Below are 16,196 nucleotides of genomic sequence, written 5' to 3'. Positions count from 1 at the left end.
TTTATAGCGTAAAGAATTCTTGAAGCCGTGAGAAGATGCAGACAGATAATTCTTATTTTTGAAGGAAGGAGAACTTTCCAGTGTCTATAAATTTCTTCTGGAAATTAGAACTATAGGTTGCCTGAGTAAAGACTCTCCGTTCCTGTGTGCATCTCTGCTGGGAACGTCAAAAGCTGAGAGAGAAGTAGTTTAGCTGTAGGATCTGAATTATTGAGTCCTATTCTCTATCAACAGGCTGCAACCTTGCAAATTACTCCAAGGAGGATATACACATGGTCTGGTGGGTGTACCCTTTCTTTTCATGAGGCTTCAATTCCTAATCTCTTTGCAAGTTCGTGGTGACTAGGTATTGTTTTTGCCTAGGATGAAGACAGATTAAGACCTAGAACCAAAGAAGCCAAATGGCCTCTTTGTACCCCTTCCTTTAACTCAGTAGCAGAACCTCATATTTCTACAGTTTCCCACTCTGAGAAAGTACATCCTAACTAATTAGAGGAAGCACATGCCAGAAAACTAGAGCAAAAGCTTTTGCCCCAGGCATGGAACAGGCTGATCGAGTTCATCCACAACAGGCCTTGCCAGGCTAAGGGAACAACCTTTGCCTTACAGAGTCAAAGAATAAGCTGAAGTAGAAACAGAAGTCTCTAAGGGTACTCCATCCTGCCCATCTTGTTTTTCTCACCTTTTTTGAGGGCAGCGCATCTCAAAAGATCACGCTTGCAGTGGCTCAGAGCTTGGCTTCTTTTTCTACTCACAGAAGAACTCCCCTCACTCACAAACCCACTCTAACACAACAGGCTATGCAGTGCCTTTGCCCTTGATCCTGGATCCTGGCCTATCCTTGGCAGAGGGATTCAAGACCCTTCTTGAAGACTCCTTTATCAAATTCTCATTATTGGCTAATTCATCACCAGGACTGATTTAGAACTTTTTGAAGGATGGGGCACTTCTCTAGTATTTTGACAGTTTGGACAGTGTGTAGAATGATCAGAGCCGTATAGGATTCAATTATTTCTTATTTCTGTGTCTTATTCTTTAGGTGGTGGTTTCTTCCTTAAGAAGATGCCTAGGATAGCTGCCATTTTTTTTAGATTTAATTTCAAGCTGGATTGCTACACTGAGGTGCAATACTACTTCTAAATCCTGTGTTGTAAGGCTACTGTTGTTTGTTAAAAGAAAGCTCAGTATTTTCTTTTACAGGTGAAATACTTAACAATGGAAAGAGTACTAGTCTACAAATTGTGTTGAAATTTTTACCTATATGGAAAGTATTATTTGAATATGAAATTATAATAGCATTTATATCAGAGGCAATAAAGAAAAGCTAGTTTGGAGTATCTTGAACTACTTCCTTCTAAAGTGCTAAAATTATGTATCTGAATTATTTTAGCATTTTGCAAAGATGGCTGTAGGAACGGAGGAGCTTGTATTGCCGCTAACGTGTGTGCCTGCCCACAAGGCTTCACCGGGCCCAGCTGTGAAACAGGTAAGAATATCATACCATCTTCTAGAAGATGAATTTTTATGCCAATGTATAAAGTAACCCATGAGGAAAGTAATGTTTCAAGTGGGCTCTCAAAGCATGGCGCTCGCTATTAACACGGAAGCTTAGGAGGCAGGAGGTGGGAAGTTTCAGTGAGGTGTAGTCACTGGGCGTTTGCCCAAAGTCACTCTAAGGAGGTTTTGCAGCTATTATAACTAGAGGTATATTGAACTTTTTCAGAAAAATATGTGGGATCGCCCAGGATTTTATGACTTCATAATTCGCTTTACTCATTTGGAGCCCAGTTTTCCTGGAATCTATATGCCCATATTAAAGGATAGAGTTCAAGCTTATGGCCAACTCACTTCCTGGGACACACTACTTCCTGCATCCACATTTGAGAATTTTTAGTAAATTTTTACCTGGTCCATTTAATATTTTTTCATTGTTGTCTGTTTACAAAGTGTTTAAAGTTTTCTACCCCTTAATTATTCCTCATCCAAGTCTGTTCTGAACTTACTCTTTCTGATAGATACTAATACTAGAAACTTTTAAAAATATTAAAATATATATATATGTGTAGTCTGTATATAGCTTATGACTCAAAGTAAGATGTTTTGTCCATTGAAAACACACCTTGAGAATTTAAAAAGTGCCTTGAGTATTAGCCCCTAATTAAAATCATATCAGTAGTAGTTTTGGTTTCTTTGGGTTAAGTGGGTTCTAATAGCAGATGACCTCACAAAGTCTGATTATTCTGCCTAAGAGAAAGCTGCTGCCACCAGTGATTAGTGGTTACCACCTCCTCTTGCTTTCCATATATCTCAGTGCAGTAGATGCAGTGAATGTCCTGTCTCCATCCCACCTGCAGTCATCGGGTTTAATAAATACACTGATCAGAATGTGAGACAGAAAATGCTCTGGTCCATTTGAGAAGTGAAAAGTTTACTGAATAAGTACTGCCACCGAGCACAGAAGGATGCTCACCAAAGCATCACTACATCCTTTCTTTCTGCAAGTACCTCTAAGTGGTGCTTTTCAAACTTCAGTGACTAACTGGTTACAAAGGTCTCTAACAGAAAATGCCTAGTGGCTACCTTTGATATGTGGGCCTCTTTCTTAAGGAGATCATTTCCAAAATCAAGAGTTCCAAAACTCATCATGCATGTGAATCACCCATAGAGCTTGTTAACTTGCTAAAAAAATACAGATTTCTGATAATTAACTATCATAGGATTTAGTAGATCAAGATCAGGTACTTCCAGTGCAGTGGTTCTACAATGTTTCTATCCCATGATCTCCAGTAGTACCCACACATGCATCAAGGTACACTAACAAGGTGTACATTGAGACCTATGGTAACTATGTTTCCTGAATACAGTATTTTATGCTGTTTCTGGTACAAAATCTGGATACTGAAATAGTGGCTTTTTCAGGGAATTTCAGTGGTGTGCAATTTTGAAATAAAGGCTGTCCCAGAAAATCTGGGATGAATAATGGTCATGCTCAATCCTGCGTATCATTTCCCCACTAAAAAAAAATTATATGGAGAGATTGTGAAAGTGTGGAATGGCATAAGATTAATCTGAGCAATGTAAAATTTAAAACTGGAGTTAAAAGTAACCCAGCAGAATATCTAGCTTTCTCTGTGTAATTATCCTTGAACTTTCAGTCTGTAAGAGGACAAACACAAAAAGCCAAGGGCTTTGAGAAAGATGTAGGTTTAAAATCTAGTTTTACTCTTGCCTTGTTATGTGGCCTTGGGCACGGTGCATAACTTCTGTGTCTTTTACCCTCTGTACATCACCTTACTCTTCACAGGTCTCCTCGAAGATAGGTATTATCTTGGAGGTATTATCCATTTACAAACAAAAATATTGGGTTTGTCATGATTTAATTTTTCTAACATCACAGAGCTAGCAGCTGAATACTAAGGTCTTTCTACCCCCAAATCCAGGTTTTTATCTATATAATTGCTTTTCAAAGTTTCTTCTGAAGTCACTCTAATGACAGAGGAGAGAGAATGCCTCCTATCTGGGAAAATGTAATACCCACACTTGCCTTAAGGCATCTGTCCCAATTATTGCTCCAGGTTAGATCCCAATTCCTTACCTCCCAACACTACCATTTTTGTTGATGTAGTTATAAATAGAAGGTGTGCCCTTTAAAAAAATACCTTCAGATGAGAAGAGACCCATTTGAAATAATTTATTCACCCATTTATTCAACAGATATTTAATTAGGATCTGTTATATGCTGAGCACTGATCTAGAAACAGGATATAGCAGTGCACAAAACTGAGGCCCTGTCTGCATGGAAATGATGGTTTAGTGGAATAGAGAGACTCTACACAGGAAAATAAATGTCAGGTAACAATAGGTCCTGTAAAGAAAACTAAAGCAGATAGTATAAAATTATTCTATTAACCTCTGGACCTTACATGTGATGGGTATTATTATTATTATTATTATTGACATTTACTTTATTAATAAAGGTAACTAACCTCAGCTTCTGTATCAAGTCCCAAAATTTCAGTGGTTAATATAAAAGGTGTATTGCTCATTCACATCTCAGTTTGATATTTTGATGTGGTATTGAGGAGAGAGTTGAGGGGGATTGGGATTGTGATTCCTCAAACTAGGGACCCTGGCTATTGCCATTTAGTGAAGAAGCCATGCCCAGTACATGACCTCTAAAACTGCTAGAGAAGAGGACCACAGAGAAAGCATGGAAAATGTACCCCCAGTGTTACTGCCTCAGGTCAGAAGTGTCCCTTCCCCTCACATACCACTGGTAAGATCTAACCACATGGATTCAAGGGGTTAAGAAAATGTAGCTGAGCTGAGTGTCCAGGAAGATGAAACTGGTTTGGTGAGCATCAGGCCAGTCTCTTGCCATAGCTGCTGTCTGTCATTGCTAGTGCAATTTACTCAAAGCAATCAAAACATTTTCTGTATTTCTCTGATGTCGTCAGGACAAGGAACTCTGAGTTACTTCCTTTTTCGATCACTGCCATATTTATCCTCATCCCCCTGGCAGGGATTCTCACCTTGGAATTCCTGGACCCCTGTAGGTCTGTGGATGGGCTTTGGGGTCCATGAATTCCCTGAGTATCTGTGCAGGTGTACATTTTTCTGCAGGGAGAACCCGGGCTGTTAAAGATTTCATATGTGTTATACGATTTCCAAATAGTTAAGAACCTCTAGAGAGAGAATCTTCAGTGATTCATAAAGAAAACTAACTGCTATTTCATTCTGTGGCACGTGATCCAAACCCAAATGTCCAATGTTTCTTTGGGAACCTTAAATCCGGAGACCCTAAACTGAGCTCCTCATTGCCTCCATGACTCCTGCCTCATGTCCTCTTCCTCTTCTGTTTCCAAAACCCGGTTCTTCACTTCTATTTCCTGTTTCAGTGAGTGGCAGCCGTATCCACCAAGTTTTATCCCTTCTTCCTGCCCTCCCGCCCCCGCCCCCTTCCTCCCCCTCTCCCTCCCTCCCACCAGTACTCAAGGAATCATCCCCCTCACACCCCTTCCACATCCAGTCAAGTCCTTTATGTTCTTGGTACTAGGGTCCCTTTCTTTCAAGTCTGGCTGCAACTACAGTAGGTCAGGCCTCTCAGGCATCTCTCTCCAGTGCAATCTCCACAGACTATAAAAGCCCAAATCTGATCATATCACCCCAGACAGAAAAAAAGTCAGTGCCTCCCATTGCCCTCGGGATAAAGGTCACATGTCTTACCATGACCTTCAAGATTTGACCCCCGCTAATCTACCCAGCTTTCGCTTTCGTGTCCATCTGTCTCCTCTCTTCACTTCCACACCAGGCATGGAGCTTTATGGGGGTAAAGGGTATAACTTGTTCACTGTTGAATCTTTGAGACATAGTGTAAGGCCTATACCTTATTAGGTGCTCCACAACTATTTGTTGAGTAAATAAACAAAGGTGTAAATGAGGAAGAAAGAGATGATGTGGTTGCTTCCATATTTGCTGGATATTTTAAAATATTAGTTTAAAGAGGGCTTCAGGGTCATCTGGTCTTATACTTTCACATGGCAGATGAGGTAATTATGGCGCAGAGAGGTGAAGTTACTTATATATGGTGTTTAATTATAGATACAGATCTGCAATTTAGAACTCATCTTCTGATGCTTATTCCAGTGTTTCCTTTTTCCTCCCTCCCTCCCTCCCTTCCCCCTCCTTCCCTCCCTTCCCCCCTCCCTCCCTCTCTCCCTTCCTCCCTTCCTTCTTTCCTTTCTGCCTATGCCATGGTATATGCTCAGAGGAATTCATCCTACTGTCATCACTCATGAAGTCTGTGTTTTTGTTATGCCCACCCCTTCAGCTACCAGATAATCCTGTTGTCTTTAACAGTGACTTCTGTGGCAGTTTTTCTCTCCCAAGGTAGGGAAAGCATCAGGATTGCCTAGATTGCCCATGTATAGGAATGACATAAATGTGGCCTGCTGGAGTTGAATGCTGCCTGATAGCTTACAGAGGAGATTAATTCCTGGCCCCAGTGGTCATCTGTTGAGCCCTCACAATGGATCTCTGAGGATGATGTAAAAGGATTTACTGATTTTTTGAAAGACAATCCTAATGTGCATGACATTTACCAACCCTTGTTACTTTAGTTGAAAAAGTCTCCTCTGAACCCCTTCCCTCAAATTTATTTAGTCTATTTCTGCATCATGTGTATCTTAGTGAAATGGTTGAATCCATTTACCAACATCACAAAAGGGCTATGTGTATGTTTTTATTGAGTAAAATTAATTTTTCATGGCATTCTTTTTTTAGCCGCTGTGTAAGGTTACCCACTTGTACAGCATAACTTCATTTTTAATTAAACATCCTAATATTCCATCATGTGGTTAACTTGGGTTTAGCAAGGTGATTATTTCTTGGATAAACTCAATAAAATGTATTAGAAATCTATGTGCTGAGGTTTAATAGCTCTATCACTGCCATGCTATATTTATTGCACAATTGCTAAACCTCAGCAAACATGTGTCTGCTGATCTAATTAATATGCAAAGCTGTCTTATTATACTGAAAGTAAATCTTTCAGTCATGATTTACAGCATAACTCTAAAAGATTTGACAGTCCCCTATAAGTAACTGCTGACTTAAATCAAATTGAGATGCTTATAACTGGGAAAAAGTTGATATCAAATGGCAAAGCTAAAAAAATATGCTGCAATATCAAAGAAAAGGAAATCAGACATTTTAGTGACACATGGCTTTGTGTCTATGTGTATGTGTGTGTGTAAAATAATGGTGTTCTTGACCACAGATCAAAACATGAGATGAGATTTTAATTATTTACAGTGAGTAATTAAATGAATATAAATTTAAGTTGCATTCCTAAGTGTTTTTGTAACTTTTTAATATCTGTAGTTTCAAGATGATAAAATGAAGCATGAGGCATATGTGATCGTTGCTTTACGTCCAAGATAACTTCAAATTGGTTGAGGTTGATTGATTTTTTAAAAGTTTGTATTATTACTGTTACAGTAGAGGTAGTAAAAATCCTTCAATTCATTTATAGTAACAAAGTTATTTTGCCAGTAGTATGCATAGTTAGCATTTATTATTAATGTCGAACTGTATTACATTTCCTGATATTGTTACACTAGCACATTTTTCATCATTAAAGGAACATATTGATTTAATTTCATGATCATGTAACTTTTTCTAAAAGGCATATTTTTTAGACGCTTACATCATTTTATATCATTTTACATAGACTGAAAAAAATTCAGAAACAAAAGAAAAATTTCAAAACATTTCTGCCATAGCATACATAGTATGCATAGCAACCAATGTTTTGGGGTTTTTTTAACCAAAATGACTCACAGTGAAATTCCATTACCAAAATGTATATCTTTTTGGAGGAGAAGAGGAGAATTTGAGTAAAAATGTTGAGCTAACATAGTTTAAACAGAAAGAAAAACTTTAAATACCTTCGCTTTACCAACAACGGTGATCTTTTTTTAATATTATTTTGAATTCATTTTGCTCTAGCTAAACAAATACAAACTTCACATACAAAAGCCATTTTCTGCCTAAGATGGAGACTCCAGTCATACTTGCTGGTCTTCAGACTTGGTCTCTAGTCATAAAAGTGAATAAATTACATTTGATGAACGAATGCATAGTAATGAACTTTGGAAGAATTAGGTGTTTAGATCCCAATGTTACTTTTTCCTGTTGCCAAATTAAAAACAAAAACTCTCACCAAAAGCTTTTTGACCATACCTGCATATGAGTTAACTTAGGTACTTAAGACATGTCTTCTCTTTATGTTGGTGATCCTTGACCTCTTTTAAATAACCCTTTAATTGCTTAATGTTATGCCAAACCTTGGTTCTCCTTGAAGCATTTAACAGAGTGGTCAAGAACACAAAAATTGAAGTCAGAGTGACATCAGCATGAGTCCTAGCTCTACTGTTGACCAGCTGTGTGACCTTTTCTATGTTACTTCATTTTTTCATGCCTTAATTTTTATGTGTATAAAATGAAGATAATAATATCTACCTCATGGGTTGTTCTGGAGATTAAAAGAAGTAATGTTAGCAAGGTGCACAGCACCATGTCTTTGATGTGGTAAGCACTCAATAAATGATATTTGATGTGATTATATTATACATTTTAAGTAAAATGTACATACAGAGCTGTTTGAAGCTTTTAGATGTCCTTAAATTAGCAGTATGTACCCTGAAATGTTATAAAATAAGGGTTAGGAATTAGAAATAATTCTGGTTTTCTTGATTTATTTATAAACCTGCTTTAAGTATAATTTTACTACACTGTAATGGTTTAAAATGTTTAATTTAGGAGTTTGCATTCTTTACATTTACTTATAATTGCTGTATTTTAGTCCTAATGCAAATCTTTAAAAAGTAATGTTTTATGGAAATTTGTCTTTGTACTATTCGAAAAGTAGTTAAAAGTTCTCAGTGTTAAATCTCAAAGTCATTCTTCCAAGTCCTTCAGGTTAATTGGAAAAAAATCTTACTCTTTCCATGTATCAGTCATGTATAATAGATAACAACTCTGATGGGGAAATTTTTCAGGCTCTCTTATTGTAAGGCCTACCTAATTAACACTGGAAATGATGACACATCATGGACTTAATGTTAGGGAAAAAAATGTAGGTTTCAAGCTGTTAGAAGGCAGGTCTCCAAAAAAGAAAAAAAAAAAAATTAAATAGCCAAATGGATTATTTGGGAATTTGGAAAAGATCTTCACTTTTGCTTTAAAAGTATTGCTAATTTTTTCAAGGGATCACCCTTGAATATAACTTATATTGTATTATACCCTTGAGTTCCTAGTATCCATATCCCCTCTTCTTCTTTTCATTCAAAGCAAACCAAATAAAGTCACTTTTTAGATTTTTCTTTGATATTATTCTAAAATTAATTAACTGAATACTTAATATTTGAAAAAGCAATTTATGTACATGGTATAAAATTTAAAAGGACAAAGGACATACAATGAAAAGTAAATTTCCTTTTTATCTCTTCCCTAAACATCTGTTTTTTTCCCCTTAAGAGTATGCCTTGGAAATCATACTATTGATATATTCTCATTAGACAGAATGATTCAAATAGGAAAGTCAGTGTTATAGGAGCATGCTACCACTCAAATAATAGACTTTTAATTTGTAACTCTGGGGTTGCTAATAAGAATGCACATCTTGGGTACAAGATCTTTCTTCTCCTTTGGGCACCCCCATACTTTGGTTGGGAATGTTCTGCCACTTTCTCCTTCATATAGTCTAAATTTTTTTTTACAGACATAAGCCAATGAATTTCTATTCATTAGAAATATAATGGGAGAGGTACAAACTTGATATCTTGGAGAGACTTTAGAAAGTGGTAAAGACACGAATAGCTATCTGGGACTTAGTCTTCTCTAATTCAAAATATATCTAGGACACATTTAATTTATAGTCAAATTATCTTTGCTTCTTGCATTCCATTTCTTTCTTCTATGTTTTGTTTCTTTCTTCCTGAAGGACCTACCTTAGTACTCTCCTAGAGTGAGTCTATTAATGGCAAACTCTCTTTCTCTAATATGGGCTTTATGCCATTTTCAGTCTTAGGTGAGCTAGGTGTAGAATTCCAGGTGTTTTCTCTAAGCACTGTGAGGGAAGTATACCACTGCCTTCCCGGCCTCTGAGATTTGTGTTTAGAGGTCTGCTGTCAGTTCAATTGTATCAATAATTCATTTGAAAATACATCTTTTCTTTGAAGATCCTCCTTTCCTTGGGGTTTGTGGTTTCAGTGCATTATATCTGTATTTTTATTTATCTTGTTTGGGGCTCATTTAGATGATTGAATCTGAGGAGTCGTCTCTTTCATCTGTTTTGGAAAACACTTCATCTTTATGTCCTTGAATATTGCTTCTCTCTCATTCTCTATTCTTTCCTTTTGGACTTCCTATTGGATGTATGTTGGCCATTATCTTTCTATGTTTCTTCAACTTTCTTTAGTATTTTCCATCTCTTTATCTCTCGTGCTGTGACCTTTGTGATTTCTTCATATCTGTCCCCCAGTCTATCAGTTATCTCCTCTCCTCAGCTTTGTCTAATCCTTTGTTAGCTTATCTGCTGAATTTTTTTTTAAATAACTATCTTTTTTATTCCTAGGAGTTATTTTTTTCAAATCATTTAGTTCTTTTGTTTTTCTTCCCTTAGTTCTTATTCATTTCTTGTGGTTTTGATTCCTTCTTTTATGTCTTTAAAACACTTATATTACATTATAATCTTTATCATGTTGCTGTATTGTCTGAAGTTCAGGGGGGTCTAAATCATCTGAAGTTAAGGGGATCTAAATCTGCCTTTTGTTGTGTTTGCTGACTCTTGCCCATGATACAGTGTTGCCGTATGTGTTTTTTGTTTTTTTTTTCTTTTTAATGTCTGATCTTATCTTCATTGAAGATTTGCCTGTGAAACCTGAGGTCTTTTCTCTCCAGAGGAATTTTGCATTTGCTTCTGCAGGTATACCAGGAGTACTGCAATCAATATTTGAGTTAATTTCTTTGCCAAGTGGTATACCACAGAGATGGTATAATTTTAAAGCTCAGAACTCTGTAAGAGCAAACATTTCTTCCTCCCCACTGAAGTACAGGCAAAATGGTGTCTTCTCCTAATCTCCTGTGGTGGTGAATGTTTTATTTGTGTGTACGTGTGTATGTGTGTTTCTATCCTACACTTAAGCTGAAGGGCAGCCCTTCAAGGATCCTGCTGTCACCATGTGGGCCATAAAATCCAAATCTGGTGTTTAGCTTCTTCTTGTGCCATATAGGAATTTCCATTTTTAAAAATGACCTCACTTATGAATTTAAAATTATTTTGAAGCCATGCGTTTGTAGAAAGAAGGTTTTAAGGTGATGCAGTTTTAGGTATGACTGAAATTGGAAAAAAAGTCACTCATTTTAAACACAAGTGTGATTTTATTGATGCTTAGTGACTCCTGTGAGTTCTGAACTCTGGTTGCTAATAAATCTGCAGACTGTGAGGTGACACTCATGGTGGCAGAATGAAAATGGAGTGGAACACAGGAAGAAACAATTATAATATGAACAGCTTAATAGAATATACTAGGAACAGAGCTGTGGATGCAGCTACTTCTTTCTTTTCCCTCAATTCCTGATGCTCCCAAAGAGAGTCTGTACTTCTTTTTGGAGGGTTCATATCCATGGCTAGTTTCTGTTTCTTTCTTCATGTAAGCTTTCTGGAGGAAGCCACTGGCACTTAGGTACAACAAACCCATAACGGTCAGCTTTATCCAGCTGATAAGTGACTCTTCCTTAAGAACTCTCCTGGTTTTTGAGAGAATAAAATATATTCTAGGTAATTTATTTTTAGATTTAGACTAAAATGTGGTGCACAGGGACAGTTTAATATCAAATATATGGGTATACACTCAAGTTAAAGAAGATGAATCCAATTTGCAAATGACATAGATTGGGGAAGGTAGCTAATATGGCAAAAAACAGAACCAAGATTCAAATTTATTCAGATTGTAGGAACAAGAGGATCGAAATAACCCTATGACACTTAACAAACATTTAAAAGCACTTCCTGTAGTTGTCTTACTTTCAGCTTTCAAATAAGGACACACTGCTTCTACCAGAGTTTCATTTTTAGATTCTTAATTCTGAGCTCTTACATCTTGGGCCCACATTCATTGTGCCCTTTGCCCTACCCTTCAACTGTCTTCTTTTCTTTAGTTGTCCTTTCTCTTCTCCCTCTTTTCCCTATTCCCTCCTACTGGTATATGGGTTCCTTGAGAATAGAAAGGAAACCTACAATTCTGTGTTTCTCATAAGGCTCAGCATCATGTTTTGCATATAGTACGCATTCAATGAATGTTAATAAAATATAAATACACTCTTGATTTTGGGTTCGAAAAAACAATTGCACAGGATAGAGGAAACCGACTTTAACAGTTTCATGGTTTACTTGACTGCTGATCCAAGTTAAGTATGAGCAAAAGTATAATGCGCTAGCTCTGAAAGAAAATATATACTTAGTCTGTGTTAAGAGAAACAGAGTCCACAAAATAATATAAAGAATAGTCTCCCTGAATTCTGTATTACTTATTCCATGGTGGAATATTATATTCACTTTGGCCAACAGATTTTAAGAGGTTATTGGCAAATGGGAGTGTGATTAGGGAAAATTTACCTGAGAGATGAAAGCCTTGGCAGATATAAGAGGATTGTTGAATAAACCCTAGATGTTTAACCAAGAGATGCAAAAAATAAGAAACTTGAAAGATAGCATACAAACTATCCTTAAATACATGGAGAGCTAAACTAGTATGTGAATTTAGGATTTTATGTGTAGCTGTAATGTGAAAAACTAGTAACTTTACCAGAAGACAAGTTTGAGCTCCAAATAAGAAATAAGCTGATCTCAAGAATCATATGAAAGTGGGATGGCCCAGCCTCCATGTTCCAGTAGAGTCTAGATGACCAAATATTAGAAGCACTTAAAGCCTAGAGGATTTTCACATGGGTCTAGTTGACCTTGGTTTATTGGAATGATCTAGGACTCTTCTTGTTACAATTTTTCATAACAGTAGTTACTTCAAACTGCGTGTCTAAGGGTACTTCCTGAAATAATAAAAAGGCAATGTAGCCTGATGATTAAGAGTTAAGAGTGGGTTTGGAAGATGGCTCTCTGGGTACAAACCCAGGCTCTGCCACTAAATAACTGTGTGGACTGGGGCAAGTTACTGAATTTTTATATGTTTCTGTTTCCTTGTTTTAAAATTGAATGATAATAATAATCCTTATTTTATTGTATTGTTGAGAAGGCTACAGTAGTTAATACATACAAACAGTTACAGCATTGACTTGGTACATGTTAGTTATTATTATGACCTTACCCCTAATCCCTACAATAACCCTCTAGAGAAGTTAATATTACCAGATGAGGAAAGTAAGATTCAGAAAGATTAAGTAATTTTTTTCTGGGCTATATAGCCAGTAAAGTGGGGAAGTAAGGAATCATGCCCAGGGCTGATCAAATTAAAGTAATCTGTGATCTTTCTGTTCTGATATTTGACCTCTACTGCACCATAAAGATGATTAAATGCCTTTGAAAATGGCAACAAACTTTGTGGAATACAGGTGCCAAATTATCTAAATTAAACATTTATTAAGTTCCTGGGCATATGAAGATGCAGAAAGTGAAAGGCAGGGTTTCTTTTTCCCTTGTGAGTTTATATCTGTCTAATGCACAGGGGAGCATTTTACCTAAATGACAGAGAAAGAGCAGGTGGAAACAACAATAATAGTAATACCTGTTACGTGATTGCTAACTACTAATCTTGTCTGATAAGGTAACCCCAGAAGAAATTGCTCTGAAGAAGAGTGAATTCTGGAGCTGTAATCTGGCAGTTGTAATTTATAGGGGAAAGCTTCATGATAAACACCTATTGGTGGGGCCTGGAAGGCAAGCAAACAGCTGATTAAATGTGTGAAAAGTGCAATCTAAACTGTTAGGCTTTTTATTGCCAATTTTCTCAATATTCAGTCTGAAAGTAATTATAAGGCTGAATAAGAGTGAACTTCCACCTCTTGTTTAATCAAAAGCCTTAACAAAAGAGGTGAAAGGAATTCTCTGATAGTCTTTTAAGATGTGGAACTCTTTCCACTCCTTCTTAGATGAGGTGTTTTCATTTGCCTTGAGAAGCCTTCAAAATATAAATCACTCGCTCAAGCATGTATTTTTTTCTTCAGATTTTAAAAGGCCCAACCCCGGTTTTAAAATGAACCTTACTTTTTTTCCTTTTTTATATAGAGCCAAGAATATTTTTACTACTTATTATTCTTGTTAAAAATGTTTAATTCAAGGAAAATAAAATCATTTAACTGCAACTGTATTTCTTTTTGCTTGAAAGTCAGTCGGCCCGATGGATTCTGTAAACATGACAACTTATTCATTACTATCTTCCTGGTTTTGACCATTTATAACAAAAAGAAATTAATTAAAACACAGAGACCTATAAACAGTCCTGAATAGCCAAGAATCAAAAGTAAGTTTCATATGGTAGTTCTATTTTTAGTTTTTTAAGGAACCTCCATACTGTTCTCCATAGTGGCTGTATCAATTTAACATATGACCCAGCAATCCCACTACTGGGCATATACCCTGAGAAAACCATAATTCAAAAAGAGTCATGCACCACAATGTTCATTGCAGCTCTATGTACAATAGCCAGGACATGGAAACAACCTAAGTGTCCATTGACAGGTGAATGGATAAAGAAGATGTGGTACATATATACAGTGGAATATTACTCAGCCATAAAAAGAAACAAAATTGAGTTATTTGTAATGAGGTGGGTGGACCTAGAGTCTGTTATACAGAGTGAAGTAAATCAGAAAGAGAAAAACAAACACTGTATGCTAACACATGTATATGGAATCTAAAAAAAAAAATGGTTCTGAAGAACCTAGGGTCAGGACAGGAATAAAGATGCAGCCGTAGAGAATGGACTTGAGGGCACAGGGAGGGGGAAGGGTAAGCTGGGATGAAGTGAGAGAGTGGCATGGACATATATACACTACCAAATGTAAAATAGATAGCTAGTGGGAAGCAGCCACATAGCACAGGGAGACCAGCTCAGTGCTTTGTGACCACCTAGAGGGGTGGGATAGGGAGGGTGGGAGGGAGACGCAAGAGGGAGGAGATATGGGGATAAATGTATATGTATAGCTGATTCACTTTGTTATAAAGCAGAAGCTAACATACCATTGTAAAGCAATTATGCTCCAATAAAGATGTTAAAAAAAAAAGTTTCATATTACACGATGTCAAAACCTTTACTCAGTGAATGATGGGAAAGGGACTCCTTCCATAAGTCACGAAACTTAATTACAAACCAAAGGGTGCTGAATCTCTGTTACACAGATAATTTTGCACCCCACTCTGAATGAGAGGTAATATTTAGTAAGTGTCTAAAATCAATTAGATTAGAGTCAATCAACTAATTTTAGCTTATGTAGGAGCAGAATGGGGAGAATTATCAGAATTTGTTGAAATTATTAATAAATATTAATACCATATTATCTAAGATCAAATCTTTACCTTCAAGTTTACATTCCTGAAAGGCAAATAGAAGGGAGATGTTTGCTGTACACTTGCTGTGCTCATTTACCTTATACTTTGCCCCACTACTGGAATGACTCTTTTGGAAATTGAATATAACTTCTTAATCACTATCTCTAAAGTCTTCAAGTTTCTTTACCTTCCTGCACCAAATTCTTTCAGGCAACCCCTTTTATTGGTTTCCTTGACATGACATTTTCTCCAGACTGTCGTACATCTGCTGTACACCTCCAGACTGTTGTAACACCTACAACCTTATGTTGTAGGTGTTATGACTCACATTTTGGGGGAAAAGATAGAGCAGTAAGTGAATTGCCCCAGGTGACATAGCTATTCAATTGAAGAGCTTGGAGTTAAACACAGGATGACCTAAATCTAAAGCCCATCAGCAAATGCTGCCCTGTACCCCAACTTGACAGCCCTCACACACGTGAGCTCTCACTGATCTTCCTTTCCTGCCTGACTGCCTTTGTTTGCAGTTTCTTTTCCTTCTTCTCATCTCCTGAATGTGGAGATTAAATTACACACTTGATCTCTTTCTTAACACTGTCTCCTATGTGGAGCTCGTCTACCCTCATGTCTTCAAAAGGAATCATCCTGTCCAGACACCTCCACAGCTTAACTCCCACACCTCAAAGGGGTACTATCTCTTTCTACTTGGACATTTTGCACTACACAGCAGCTCGCTTCCCTTGTGTTACCTGGATCCTGAATGCTTTCCTTCCTCCGTATTGGAATCACCTTGGCATGAAAAACCACCCATCTCCCTTCATTTCCTTCATTCCCCTAAAGCAACACCAATAATCTGTAATAGAATTTTAACCAAAGATTTGAGCATAAAGACTGAGGTCTAAATAGGAACAAAGCAAAGGCCAGAAACCAACATCAAATAGAGATGCCATTTTTCTGAAATGCTTTGACTGTTTCTTGCCTGAGTCAGAGGCAGATTTCTGTTAAGCCAATAAAGCTTAAGCTCTACTTATCTGACCGTGCTTCCTTCTTTCAAGGTCTTAGGAAGAGCCCTAGCAATGTGCTCACCTGGTCATATATTTTTGTAAAATTAGCAAATAGTTATATATCT

General features: G+C 37.0%; 1 protein-coding gene across 1 annotated transcript in view; it reads left to right on the top strand.

Annotated features, from left to right (window-relative positions):
• Positions 1–16,196, top strand: part of NELL2 (neural EGFL like 2) — a 367,245-nt gene that overhangs the window by 267,544 nt on the left and 83,505 nt on the right. The window contains exon 16 of the mRNA XM_059935715.1: positions 1,391–1,486. Coding sequence (XP_059791698.1) covers positions 1,391–1,486 — 96 coding nt within the window. The remainder of the gene's footprint in view (positions 1–1,390; positions 1,487–16,196) is intronic.

This window comes from Balaenoptera ricei, chromosome 10 (assembly GCF_028023285.1).
Source record: "Balaenoptera ricei isolate mBalRic1 chromosome 10, mBalRic1.hap2, whole genome shotgun sequence".
Taxonomy (NCBI): Eukaryota; Metazoa; Chordata; class Mammalia; order Artiodactyla; family Balaenopteridae; genus Balaenoptera; species Balaenoptera ricei.
This window is presented reverse-complemented; position numbering and strand designations above follow the sequence as displayed.